The sequence below is a fragment of the Anas platyrhynchos genome, chromosome 25, assembly GCF_047663525.1.
Source record: "Anas platyrhynchos isolate ZD024472 breed Pekin duck chromosome 25, IASCAAS_PekinDuck_T2T, whole genome shotgun sequence".
Taxonomy (NCBI): domain Eukaryota; kingdom Metazoa; phylum Chordata; class Aves; order Anseriformes; family Anatidae; genus Anas; species Anas platyrhynchos.
Genome location: NC_092611.1, coordinates 8,363,074 through 8,376,401, shown reverse-complemented (window position 1 = coordinate 8,376,401; position 13,328 = coordinate 8,363,074). Strand labels below are relative to the sequence as shown.

At 47.1% G+C, this 13,328-nt stretch overlaps 2 protein-coding genes and 2 long non-coding RNA genes across 4 annotated transcripts in view; 2 read left to right on the top strand and 2 right to left on the bottom strand.

Annotated features, from left to right (window-relative positions):
- The window catches only part of LOC119713710 (uncharacterized), a 45,059-nt gene extending 43,714 nt beyond the window's left edge, over nt 1-1,345 (top strand). The window contains exon 2 of the long non-coding RNA XR_005260929.2: nt 738-1,345. This is a non-coding gene — a long non-coding RNA (uncharacterized lncRNA). The remainder of the gene's footprint in view (nt 1-737) is intronic.
- REXO2 (RNA exonuclease 2) lies at nt 1,090-7,000 on the bottom strand. Its single transcript, XM_027444288.3, has 7 exons — nt 6,832-7,000; nt 6,623-6,706; nt 6,403-6,480; nt 4,281-4,392; nt 3,413-3,521; nt 2,996-3,049; nt 1,090-1,520 (listed from the first exon to the last, which is right to left on the bottom strand). The coding sequence occupies exons 1-7, from the start codon at nt 6,961-6,963 to the stop codon at nt 1,391-1,393; spliced, it is 699 nt and encodes a 232-aa protein (XP_027300089.1). The 5' UTR covers nt 6,964-7,000; the 3' UTR covers nt 1,090-1,390.
- A 355-nt stretch (nt 7,001-7,355) lies between these two features.
- On the bottom strand, nt 7,356-10,707 carry RBM7 (RNA binding motif protein 7). The gene is made up of 5 exons (XM_027444286.3): nt 10,522-10,707; nt 10,062-10,224; nt 9,381-9,477; nt 8,795-8,888; nt 7,356-8,342 (listed from the first exon to the last, which is right to left on the bottom strand). Exons 1-5 carry the CDS (start codon nt 10,615-10,617, stop codon nt 7,929-7,931), a joined length of 864 nt encoding a protein of 287 aa, XP_027300087.1. The 5' UTR covers nt 10,618-10,707; the 3' UTR covers nt 7,356-7,928.
- LOC113839838 (uncharacterized) lies at nt 10,412-11,116 on the top strand. The gene is made up of 2 exons (XR_003492455.3): nt 10,412-10,569; nt 10,990-11,116. It is a non-coding gene; the product is annotated as an uncharacterized lncRNA (long non-coding RNA).
- The last annotated feature ends 2,212 nt before the right edge of the window (nt 11,117-13,328 follow it).

Genomic DNA, 13,328 nt, shown 5'->3' with positions numbered 1-13,328 from the left:
GCAGCAGTTCGGGTGTTGCTGAGGCCATCTAGAGATGGATGAGGTAGGGGTGGTTACCACGAATGCTGAAGCTCTGTCTGTACCTTGCTGTCTCAGGAAGCCTGGAGTGTTCCACTTGCCATCTCGGATGGTTAATAGCAATTCAGAAATGCAGCAACAAATGATGCCAGAGTAGTGTGAAGCTGAGGCACAGGGCTGGCTGCTCCCTGGGCTCCCCAGTGCAGTAGTTTTGCCTGTCAAATGGATTGAGCCTGGGCTGTGCATGCAGCTGGGTAGTTAACTTACCCCTTGAGCAGTGTATTATGCTTCTGTTATAAAACAGAATATTTTTAAATGCTTTTGCTTTAATTTTAATGTTCTGAAGTGTTGCTGGATGGTGTTGCTTGCACCAAAAAAGAAAAGTTCAGGTCCCTCTCCCAGCACACATTCCTTTTATATACGTTTTCTTGGACCACAGTCCAAGAAGCATTTGAGTAGTAATACCTTCTCCATAAAGCTGGCCCACAGGTCAGTTTAGGTCATACAAAAAACTTTTCATGTTCCCTAGTCTCGTGAATATGTTGTGAAAGCCGCAAATATTACAGGCTAGGCGTTTTCAAAGTGATTATTAAAAGCTGATCCAGCTGTCATATCATTACCTTCTATCCTGACCTGAAGCACTTAAGAGTGATTTATAAATTGAAATGTCATCTGCTTGCTCATAAACCAAGTGGCTCACACGGCTTCTTTGCACACAGATCCTGCCCACCTGGTGGTTTTATAAAGCAAACCAGTGTTCACCTTGGAACTGAAGACAGATTCGTTACCTGAATTGCAGCACATTAGCTGGAGAGGGGCAATGCCTTGATGCCAAAGTGTGTGATACCCAGTAGACTGTACTATTGATGTGCAGCTTTCATTCCGTTCCTTAATGGACATGTTGCACAAAGGACTTTCTCGTTAAATACCCCCAAACAAAGCAAGAATATACAATTACCATATCATGAAAATAATCGTATTTTCTTTTGCCAATTTACAAGAGGCTGGTTCACCTAGCATCTTGACATACCCAACTTACGTCTCACACAAAAGAAAGACTGTATGAAAATATCATCCTTCAACGTAACTGTTTTTATTGTGTAGTGAAAGACTGCATCTAAAACCAGAGGAAGAGGAGTATCAAACAGCGTATTTTACCTAGTACGTACAAACAAAGAAGCTGCTGAGAGTTGAGTAGTAGATTTCTTGCTCAAACAGAAAAGAAGCAGTAACTCAGGCTTCCATCTGCGTTTTATCAACTGCTAAGAAACAGGGTAACATAAGGGTGCAGCTTCTCAAAAGACTGGCAAACAGAAAAGAAACAGGAGATACATCTAGTATGTGCTATGGGATGGCTTGGTAAGATGAGAAATCAGCTGGCAGTTTTATCACTTTCTCCATTCTCTATTAGTTTCCTTTTCTTTTCATCCGTTTTCCTCTTGAAGATGCTATCTCTGTAGAACTGAAGTTCTTTGATGCTTTCCCTGATGTCATCAAGTGCTCTGAAAGAGAATTAAGGAGGGCTTCAAAATGCCTGCACACATCTTCAACTACATCTGGATTCTAATGCTTCTAAGAAATTCCAGGCTGTGAGAAATAAAACTCTGATATGCATGGATCACAAATCTGTCAGAAATAAAAACAACCCTCGCTACTCTTGGGCATGTGGAAAGCAATAAAAGTCCACCAGCACTGACGTGCCAGGGAGTAATGTACAGCTTATTAGTTTATGTCACTGCGCGACATACAAGCTCTTGAAAGCCAACAGGTTCTACAGCTTCAACTATTAAAAACAATTCGCTATTAATCTGAGACAACAAAGAGACAAGGACTCAGGAGACCCGTTTGTGGCTCCTGCTCTGGCCAGTCATCTGCTTGCTACGTGAGCAAGGGTGACTGACTTGTTTTGACCCAGTACTTTTTGTTACCATGCTCTGCCTGCTAGGAATGTAAGGTCTGTGCAGAAGTAGGAATCTTACTGCATGTTTTCAAATGTGCAGCACACCTGCCTGTGATTTCCACCAAGATCTCTACAAGACATCCCTTCTCTTTTTATACCAAAACCTCCTCTCCTGCCCAACAAGGCCATGTCAGAACAAAGAGGTAAAGATGCAGTTACTTCCTTCCACTGTCATTTAGGAATGTCATAGCTAGAAGCACCAAGTAATGCCTACAGAAAGCCCAGAGTAGACATTTCAATGCATAGGTGTGTTGCTCTTTTTTCCACATTTAGTCTGAGCAGATGAAAAAGCAAAATGGATGCACTTACTGTGCATATGGACTTACCAAAGCCTATGGATCCCAAGGGATTTGTGTGAGACCCACCATCTCCTCTATACAGAAGAACTTAAAATCTTAGAAAATGTGGCTTTCTAAAAATTGTTAATACTACACAGCACCTTTTCTTCCAAAACCTCAAAGCAACTTCAACTTTTAAGGGTGTCTTAGATGCCGGCAGGAGCATAACTCAAAATGAAATCCTTTCACAGAAAGCAGAACACGCTCTCTGACATACTACAAGCTCGGGAAATAGCCAGGACCAGAACTCTTATCTCCCCATGTGCAGTCTTCCAATTTTAGTTTGTCTATGAACAACTTTGCCCAATTCAAGGACAGAAAAAAAGCACTGTTCAGCGAGCTTTTTCACATGGTTTCTCACTGTGATGTCTAAAAAGTGATAGATGTATCTACATTGCCAAACAAGCATCTCGGCTTGAATAGTAAACAAAGTGAATCAGAACAGATAAGAAAGTTTCTGACTCTGTGTATGTTTATACCTCCTTCCCTTACAGTAACCAGGCTTCTGACTGGAGAATACAAACTATATGACAGGGAGCAGAATCGTACAACCTCTGCTGTCTTCTGCATTAGAACAAACATGCCTGGAATCAAAGGAAGCACGCAGCACCAGCTTCTGCTCATGAGGAGCATGTTTCCTGCATGACAAGCTCTACTTTGTTAAAACGAGGAACCTCACCTGTGAGAAGCTGCCTTCTTTGGTGCAAATTCATATTCTTCTGGATACCAGCGTCTGTAAGCAGGAAAAAACAAAAAAAAAACACCATTTAAAAAGGAAATTGGGATTCACTGACGTGTCCAGTGGCTGCTGTGGGTTTGTTACAATTGGTGAAAGAAGTTCAGTTTCACTGGCTTATGGAGAAGCCACAACCCCGTGAATCAAAGTGCAGCAAATGGCAGAGTACATCACTCCCTGAGTACTTTATGGTTCATTCTGTCCATCAGCCTGAACAGAAGAGATGAAAGAATGAGACGGCTGCACACAGCCATCTCCCAGCAGCCTTTAACCTTGTTTTAGAAGAGCGCATGTTAGTGCCACTTAACAGGCTTCCCTAGATTATCTTTCACATAACTATTCAATTTGGGGAATATTTACCTGCAAAGTTCTTTGACAGTGCTCACATCAATGATCCTGTAATGAAGATGCCTCATGAATTGAGGCATGTATTTGTCAAGAAATTTCTTATCTGCATGAACAGAGTTACCTACAAAGACACAAAACAAGATGTTTCTTCAAAGACATTGCAAAGCTACTATGAACATCTAAACTACAAACAGGCTATGCATGCTTGGAAAAGATCATAGGGTACGAAAAGCTATTCACAGGCAGCTCATATAATTCATTTTCTAGCAAATATGATTGTAAAGGTTTGTCAGATTTTCATTTCAGGATCACACATGGTTTAAATACATAATCCCTATATTAATTCTTCAGTTACTACAATTTCTATCGCACAGATAAGTATCAAAGAATTGTAAAAGCATCGGGTTTTTCACCAAGTGAAAACAGGCATCAGTATTAATTTCATTTAGCCATAATCCTAAAGCCCTATGTGAATGTCCTGAATTTAGTTCCAGGTAACAGGATATTTGGCAGATTGGCATTTGGTGCTTCATTCGATACGCATAGTGAAGAAAAGACACTTTGGTTTACTGTTCCGATTTTACGGTCACAGATTGCTCTCAGCAGTTAAGTTGCCCTTCCCAATTGTAACTGTACAATGAAACATTAATGCTAAAAAACCCTCAAAGTTTCCTGCAGTAGCAATGTGCAATATTTGCTTTAGGGAATCAGCAGAATAGATGATGCCTTTCTCTACTAGCAGGTTTTGATTCGCATGTTAGATCTCTGCACAGAAAACTAAAGCATCCCTGCCACGTGCATCAAGTGGCCTTTCAGCATCCAGCTGGGAACTGCGGGAGGGATGACATTATTATTATTATTAAGAAAGAACACATTTTACCTGCAAGAGGACAGAGACCGGGAGGTGTTTGTTGTCGTACAAAGGACAGAAACTCATACTCTGCCTGCTGCAATGAAATTTTACTCTCCTTCACCGCCTTAGTAAGGCCAGACTGCAAGAAAAGAGCCATTCGTCATAAATTATATATATGCTACCATCAAAGATATTTCTAGAAATACTCAACAGCAAAAGATCAAGCGGTAAAGTACTGCTTGCTCCCCAGCATGCCCAGAAGTATTAAGAGTACAAATTCACTTTGTATTTTAAGGTATTCTGGGGAACCCAATCGCCTTTATACCTCCATAAGGAGGTATAAGGCCTTGCTGACTTTCAGGGCACCACTCGCGAGACGCAAACCATCACAAGTGAAGACGATCATAGAGCAGTCCTAAGGACACTGCCTCTCCTGTGATTTTCCTCTCTGTTGCTATACTTCACAGGGTGTTACTCTCAACTACTGACACATTATGCACGCCTCGTTTATACACCTGCACGCACATGATCCAGGAGAGTATTATGTTTCTGTTTAACGAGAGGCATTTGCCTCCCCAGCACAGAGTAGTATGTGTAAACAAACAGAAATAATCAGAATTCTGACTGAAGTGTTTATCAAGATAACTATAAATCAGAAAAGCTTCATCCTTCTTTTTTTCAACAGTTAAATGTCAGATCTGCTCTAAGTGTTCTCAGCGATTTTTTTCCATCTGGCTATGCTATATATTTCCATGACTGTGCTGCAAAAATCTACTTGACAGATCCAAGTGGTGGTTAAAAAATTCATTATGTGGCTGCATTTTCATCTATATTCTAATTGCTTCTCTTTTCTTAGTCAATTAAAAATAAGTAGCTCCTCAGGAGCAGTGATAACGAATGCTACCATCTTCAATTCACTTGTGAACTGAAGTTGAGTTTGTGTCCTCAGCTGCAGAAGGGGAAAAGCTCCCATCGCAGTAAATTAATATTCATTTTCCAAACTCTTACTAATCCTTCCCAGGGAGAGTAAGATGCTACCGGGGGGGAGGAAGGAGGGGCCGTGAGTGTCTTAAAACTTCAGCACTTAATTGAAAACTACATTGAATTTAAATTTGTAATCAGGGATTGGAAAATCCATTCACTTTCTTGCTACGGGCAAGGAGGAAGCTTTCCTTGGTGACTAAAAACTAAAATTAATCTACTCTTACAAAAGTTAAGTTTTCAGTGAAAAAAATAAGGTAGGCTTACAGTGCTGAGGGGGACAGGCAAAAACAGCAATCCAATGTTTACAGTAAACAGATCTGTTGAATTCTACTAGGACCTTAATTTTCAGCTAAGTTTCTGTTTTGCCAGCTCTGGACTATTCTACACCAACCCTGTAGCTATTTTTAGTTGGGACGTTATACGTTATACCACGTCGTTTTCTTCCGTATTGGAATCATTATTTGCATTATTTTACGCAACACAGAACAGGCTTCAACATGAGGAGCTGTCAGAGGGGTCCATGCAACCCAGCCCACTGCCGCACAGGGACTGGAACTCCTGCGGAGTCCAGCCACGGCAGAGCTCAGCACACAGAGCAGGGAGCTGAACCCAGCTCTTAATCTCACGCCAAAAGGCACAATGCTGAGTGTCCACTTTGGAACGTGGGAATCAGTGGCATGTATCAGGGTGAGGGGTCCTATTCTATGACCCACCAAAGCTGGTCTCACAGTCTGCAGCTTTCCTGTGTGCTGTTGCTGCTCAAGCCTTCTCTTGGACTCATTCACTGTTAGCTTTTGCTGATGCTTTTGATTCTCAAGTCAGAAAGTAGCTTCAAGCAGTATGCAAACTTATTATAAGCCAAGCTACTAAGCACAGGATACCTCGGGACAATTTGAGGGTTCCAACAGGGGATGGAGATTACAGATACACAGATGTAACGTGCGGCTATGCCACGGATGCCTTGTGACTGTGGGTAAAATGCTACACGGCAGCTCCTTGGTATATAAGGATGATACTTACTGTTCTCCCATTCTTCATCCCCTCTGTTTGATTGCAAAAACCGTTCAGCACAGCTCTGTTGTCCCTTTTTAGAGGCCTGTACTGCAACTAGAACCTCTGAGTTACGTCATGGCTACAAAGAAATGGGACTGGCAGGGTTGCTCACCTTCCCGTGGTGCTCCTTGCACCACTCGGACATGCCATCCAGCAGCTCGTCGGGCTGGTTGATGATCAGGTTGGGGCCCTGCAGGGAGGGAAAGCACAAGGTAACCCAAACCTTCCTGAGGGGGTCGTTCGGGGCAATTCGGCATCCCGGGGCCAGCACTGCCCTCATGGGGCCTGGGGGGGGGGGTGCTCCGTGAGGCCGCTCCCGGCGCCGTGCTCACCTCAGCCAGGACGTTGAGGTCGCAGTCGGTGATGAGGCAGGCCATCTCCAGGATCTGGTCCTTCTCCACGTCCAGCCCCGTCATCTGCCACACAGGGGAGCGGCACCGTCACCGCGGCCACCCCCTCCCCGACCCCCCCAGGCCCCCCCGACCCCCCTCTCCGCCGCCCCGCACCCCCTCACCCCCTCTCCCGCCGCCCTCCCCCGCACCTCCAGGTCCACCCAGACCATGCGCTGCCCCATGCCGCCGCCGGCCATGGCCGCCGCCCGCCGCCGGCCCCTCCACAGCCGCCCGGCGCAGCTCCGCAGGCGACCGAGGCCACCGCGGCTGCCGCCGAGCATCGCCGGCCAGGCCGCAAAGCGCCGCCGCCGAACTACGTTTCCCGGCGGGCCCCGCGGCGGCGGCCCCAGGGCGAGCGCGGGCGGCGCGCGCGAGTGCTGCTGGGAGTTGTAGTTCCGAGTGAGTCGAGCGCGCGGGGTGCGCCGGGAGCGGCGGGCGGGGCTGCGGCCCGGGCTATGGCGGCAGCGGGTTGGGGCTAAAAGGTGGCTTTTTGGTTAAAACACGTTGTTTTCAACCCCCAGGAGAAGGAATGTGGTCGGTGCAGGCGCTAACCGGCTGCTCTCACACCTCTCCGACCACCACAGCTTTTCCCAAGCGCATTTCAAAGGCCAAATGGGTACAAACGGGGGTGAACTGAACGAATAAAACCAGGCTGTGAAAACATTCGCGTGTGTATGGTTTATCCACGGGGAGGCTTTTAATGTTCTTCTCCAAAACAAGGAATATTCAAAAGGAATCGTTTGTGTATCAAAACGGTTGGAAACGCCCGTCAGGTGCCACAAAGCATCACAGCCCTCGGGCTCTGCTTCAAGGGGTGTGTGCCTGCACCTGACAGAGCCCTCCTCCTACAAAAATACACTCTTGGTTATAATACAAGCACCCAGCAACAACTCTCAAAATGTGGCAGGTTTGTTTTCTTGCATAGAGCCCTGAGGTGTTATTACAGAATCAGAGAACATCCCGCGTTGGAAGGGACCCGTAAGGATCATCGAGTCCAACTCCTGGCACCGCACAGGTCTGCCCAAAAGCTCAGACCCTGTGACTAAGTGCACAGTCCAAGCGCTTTTTAAATTCAGACAGGTTTGGTGCCGTTAACACGTTTAAAAATAAGATGCTAGTTTTGGAGCATTCTGCTAGTAGTTTTACAAATGTTAAATGGTAACTTTGATGGGTTTATTTTACAGAGATTCAGTTAGAAACAGGTTAAAGTTTCCCATAAAGTTCTTTGAAGCCTACTGAGTGCTTGTTAATGCCGTGACAGGCGCCACTTGCCCTCTCTGTAGTTCTCTCTTCTGTTTTCGTAATCATGGCTCCAGCCTTCACGATTCCTGTCTTCGTAGACAAAGTCGTCTCTGCTCCCCCGGTAATGATGGTCAGAGTCGTGGCCTCTGTCTTCAAACCCGTAGTCATCCCTTTTGCCCCTGCAATAGTCAGGCCCACGGTCCCCAAAACGCTGTTCTCGGCCAAAATGCCGACTGTCCGAGTAATAGGGGTGGGAGCCCATCCTGGTCTTGCGCAGCGCTGCGACGTCTGGGCGCCACTGCATCTGCGAGGCTGACGAGTGGTTAAACGAGTGCCCGTGCTGGTACCCGGAGGCAGCAAAGCCAGGGTGATCATACTTCCCACCGTACTGGGACTGCTGCCGCATTGCACCGTGCATCTGGAAAACAGAAGAGAAAAAGGCTCGGTGGATTCAATGCTCTTTCCTTTTGGCAGAGCGCTCAAACTATTCTATGGCACGGGGTCCTGATAAATTTTAATCTCCTGTGCTGGCCTCTGAGTTCCATGTGAATCATGCTGCAAATACAAGGGAAAATGAGAATGAACTAACAATATGAGACTGACTGCAGACGCACGGAACGGCTGCTACCAAGGGCTTTATCTACAGCTGGACTTGTAAAGCTCCAAGACCACCCAGACGTCACACAGCTTGGTAGCAGGCACTGTCAGTCTTTTGGAACGGTTATTTCAACGCCCCAAAAATACATTCTTGTGACCTAATACAATCATTATAGGACACATCTAAGTACTCAAAATTAGAGCCAGCTCTTTCACGTTATCCATCATCTGTGAGTGACTGCAGGTTTAGACACTATTAACAGCACAGCTTACCACTCCTTGTCTCTGAAGGTTATCAGGAGACGGCAGAGACCTCTGCACAGATGAGAATCCTGCTGCTACCGCATTATCTGGACTCTTATCGTATCTGCAGAAAAAGGGATTAGGAGTTTTAGTCTTAAATGTTTCTAACATAGGCTATTGCCACTCTAAGGGGCACTTGCAGCCCAGTCACACTGCTACAATTAGAAAAAAATAACTGGGCAAGCATTCCCCTCAACTTACTACTGCTGTGAGAAAGTAGTGCGGACACGCTTGCATTGTGTATTTGGCAGAACTCTCTCCACATCACCGAATCTTTTCCATACTCAAAACAGTTTTTAAACAGGAATGTGACTTGGGCCAGAAGCTCTGGCAATCGGATCTTTTGGAAAGTCACTTTCAAGATGACCCTCTTCTTTTTGCATTAGGTATTCAGGTACCAAGAACGCAGGGTACTGAAGGTAATAATAATGCAAGTACTGATTCCATAGGGAAGAAAGAGTAAGTTGTGCTTGGAATGAGAACTGGGAAAGCTGAGTGTGTCAGTGCTGTTTTTTAACTTGAACTGCACACGTGTACCTACAGTGCGGACTCTTACCTGCTGGAAGCTGGATGTGCTGTGCCAGATGGGCTGGTATTGGCAGTTCCATGTGGTAAAGAAGATGAATTACCGTCTTGAGATGCATGACTGCTCCCTGAAGAGAAACAAACATTTCATGAGACCGCCAAACATCAGTTAGATTAACTTGGATATGAAATGAACTTGTAAGATGCTAACAATTTCTGCATGCTTAATTAGCTCTCAAGTTTCACCAGCGATCTGCAAAAGCACACAATCTGGTTTCCAAAACAAGATACCGCATCTGTCTGAATGCCCAGTTGGGAAAGACGCAATCAGGCTTGCAACATTCTGGCCAAAACGCCTCACTTAACTGAAGTCAGCAGCAACTTTCACTGCTGGTATAATTTAGAAGGGCTTTCAAGGGTACAGAACGAATAATCGAACAAAGGAGAAGACTCAGCCCGGGGTTTATATGCCCCCTGAAGTGGCAGGTAGGTCCCTGGTCAAAACCCAAGGGCAGAAGCTCATGCCTGTGTGACAACACTGTTCTACAACGTCATCAGGTAGCAGCTGAGCAGCAGTTGGATGAGCAGGGTGAGCAACAACCATCGCTGACCAACTCAGTGCACCTCTGCCAGGTTTGGGGAGGAGGAGGAAGGCGGCAGCTCCGCTTCCCACCTGGGAGCTGCGTTGTTTTGTGTTTCTTTTCCTGGGTACCTGATCGGAACTGAATTTTGATGGGCCTCCCGTAGAGCTTGATGCCGTTGAGCAGGCTCATTCCGTAGGGGACGGATTCCTCGTGCTTGAAGTTGACAAAGGCGAACTGCTTCTGCTTGCCATCCCTGTCCTTGGGGATTTTAACCTTAATCACCGGCCCTGCCTGCGGATCAAGACACGAGAGACGTTATGCGGGAGCGGAGCAACTCCCCAAACTCTTAAAAAAAAATAAAAAATTAAAAAAGTTTTAAAATTTTAAAGTTTTAACCCACGAAAGAGGAGGCCCCCAGGAGGTGGCCGCGCGGGGGCGCTCCGCTCCCGCACAATTTTGTCCGCCCGCGGCCGCCGTCCACCGCCCCGGCCCCTCCCCATCATGGCGCCGCCAGCCGCCCGCCCCATCCCCGCCCCGCCGGGGCCGGGGCTAAAACGAGCGGGCCGCGGCCGCGGAGCCCGGCGGCACCTGGTGGAACAGCTCGAAGATCAGCTCCTCCGTCACCCGCGGGTCCAGGTTCCCCACGAACAGCGTCCGGTCCGCTTCGGCGGCCGCCGCCCCCATCGTGAGGCCCGGCCGCCCGCGCCCTCCGGGGCCGCCGCCGCCGCCGTTCGCTGCTGCGCAGGCGCGGACGGCGCGGGGCCACGTCACGGGGGGGAGGGGGGGGAAGGGAGCCCCGCCCGGCCGCGGGCGGCGTCAACGGCTGAGGGGCTGCGTGAGGGGAGGGCTGGGGACGGGGATAAAAGGCAGCGACCGGGAAATTCGGTGGCCAAAAATCCATAATTGTGGGCTGAGGGGGGCGTGAGGGCTGCGGGGGGGAGCGCGGAGTCGCCAACGGCTCCCTCCGGCGCGCCCCGCCGTGAGGCGGCCTCGGTATGGCCAGGCCGTGAGGTGTCCCCTCGGTGTCCCCTGTTCTCACGTCTCCCTCTCTTGCAGGTCCTGCTCCAGAGCCCAGCCACGACCAGGGTGAGGTAACTTCGCCGTGAGCCACCAGGATGAGCACGGTTGTTTTGTGTAATAATAATAAAAAGGAAGTGAGCACAGCGCTGAGTGGAGTGTGGAACCGTTGGCTCGTTCCCTTTTATTGCTGCAATACTCGCCACCATCCCAAATACTGCCTCCTGTAATGGCACAAACACACGCAGGCTGCTTTGCATTCCTCCTCTGAACAGCTGTATTACTCTTAATGTGAAGACAGCGCTTTTGCTTTTATGTTTGAGCAGGGTTCTGGACACCCATCTCTCAGCTAAGGTACTTCTCCAGTGTGTTACGAAATAGCTCCCCTTTCCCATGATGTTTGATTGCATGGTAAGTACAGTTCGAAACAACTGTAATTCCCCTGGATATTTTGGAACACGCTGGATGTAAAACAAGGATATTTTCCATCTGGAAATTTTTTGAAAGGGGAAGTTCAGCCCTCATTTTTCATTAGATTTCAATGCATTATGGCATATCCTATTTTCTTGTTAATTAGGCCCTGTTCATTTTCTCCAGTTCATTACTTACTACCGCACCTAGAATTTATATTCATTTGGTTTAATCGTGTTCGCCTGGTTAAATTCTAAACAGTTACTCATTCAGAAAGGAAATTATTACCCTACTCTGCCAGGACTTCCACTTTGGCTTAATTTCCCTGGAGCCTCGTTTGCTTTCTTCTGTGTTTTTTTTTTTTCCTTACTGGGTCCCCGTAGGTTTGGTTGGAAGTGTGTTTGACAGCTTTACCATCATCAGTTTTCTTTACTTGGGTTGGGCATCTTCAGATGGATCTTGCAGTTTTGCACGGTGTGCGGTACGCAGCCGGATAAATTCAGAGGGACCCACAGAACATGGTGATGGGCTCAGGCTGGCCTGTTGCTGTCTTGCATGGCCAAGACCCAAAAAAAATGCACAACAGGGGAATGAGAAAACAATTTCAGATTTTTTTACAGGCATACTACAATCCTGTTGTGGTTTTTGCCTTTTTTGTTGCTTTATTCCCATTTTGCTATTTAATAAAACCCTCAAAGGTATTTGCTTTCGGGGCACAAAATGTTTGTAAGCTTCCTATTTACACTCTTAGTATACAGGAGCTTATGTTCTTGAACATTACAGAGACTTACCAATTCTGCTTGTTTCTGCTTAATTTGGTTTTCACCTTTAGATTAGGCTCTTAGTGTTGGGTCTTAGCAGTCTTCCTGTTCCACCACTAATCATTGTTAACAATTACTCTTACATTGCAAAGGAAAAAGCCCAAGAAATCAGTGTCAGTCTTGCAGGTGACACACACAAGTCACAGATACCAGACACCACTTCTCCCCAGCGTCATTTGTATCCTGACCTGATACAGCTACTTGAGAAAACAGTGTTCATGTCAGACCAGTGGAGGCAAGAAGAGCAATTAGTTCTCAGATTGCTGCTGCACGTGCGTGATCTTACCACCTAGTCCCAGCTCACAGGCTGGGAAAGGGCGTGGATGTAAAATAATTCCCTTCTACTGAAGCTCTGAAATGTAACAGGGAAATGCAGTGTAGAGACAGTAACTCTGATGGGATGCACCTTGGTTAAGGCTCAGTGCTGGCCTGTGTTACAGCTTGCTACTCTCTAGCTACAGATTTCTGAACTCCCCTCGGCCTCAGCTGTGTCCGACAGTCCATGAGCCCACAGGACTGTAGTCCATCTGTCGGTCCGTCCTGTGTCTGTAGTAATGCCTCTATCCTCAGCGCTGATTGCAGATGTCAGCTGTGCCTTCTCTCGTGCCTGATTGCACTCATGCTCCTCAGGTTATTCAGCTGACTTCCCTGTGCAGATGACAATCTTCTTCAGTGCTGCAGTAATGGGGCTGTTCAATTGAAAGTGAATGCTCGAAAATTCTCCACGCCCTGCTATCCTACCAGAAAACAGGTACTCGTAATTACGTCAAATGACAGAGAGCTCGGTCAGACAAAGCCATCGCAGATGACAGTTCTTTCACTGGAGAGCCTAAAAGAATGGGTCACACTAGCTAATACAATAACCGCACACCTTATCCCTATATGCAATTTTCATTAGGGCCATTGAATGTCTGTGACTGACACCTGCACAAAGAGGGAGAGAAGCAGATAGATAAAAATAACAGCTACAGTTACGGCAATAAAGTGAACTTCCGCAGGTTTTTGTGGTTCATTTCTTTGGCTTCTCATTCAGACATGGAGTGAGTTATGAGGAAGTCAAACTGGCAAACGGAGGAGCCAGAGCTCAGCCTGGAGTGGGGAGGAAGAAGTGAAGACTGGGGAGCAGCAGAAGGCTGAGAGAGGGAT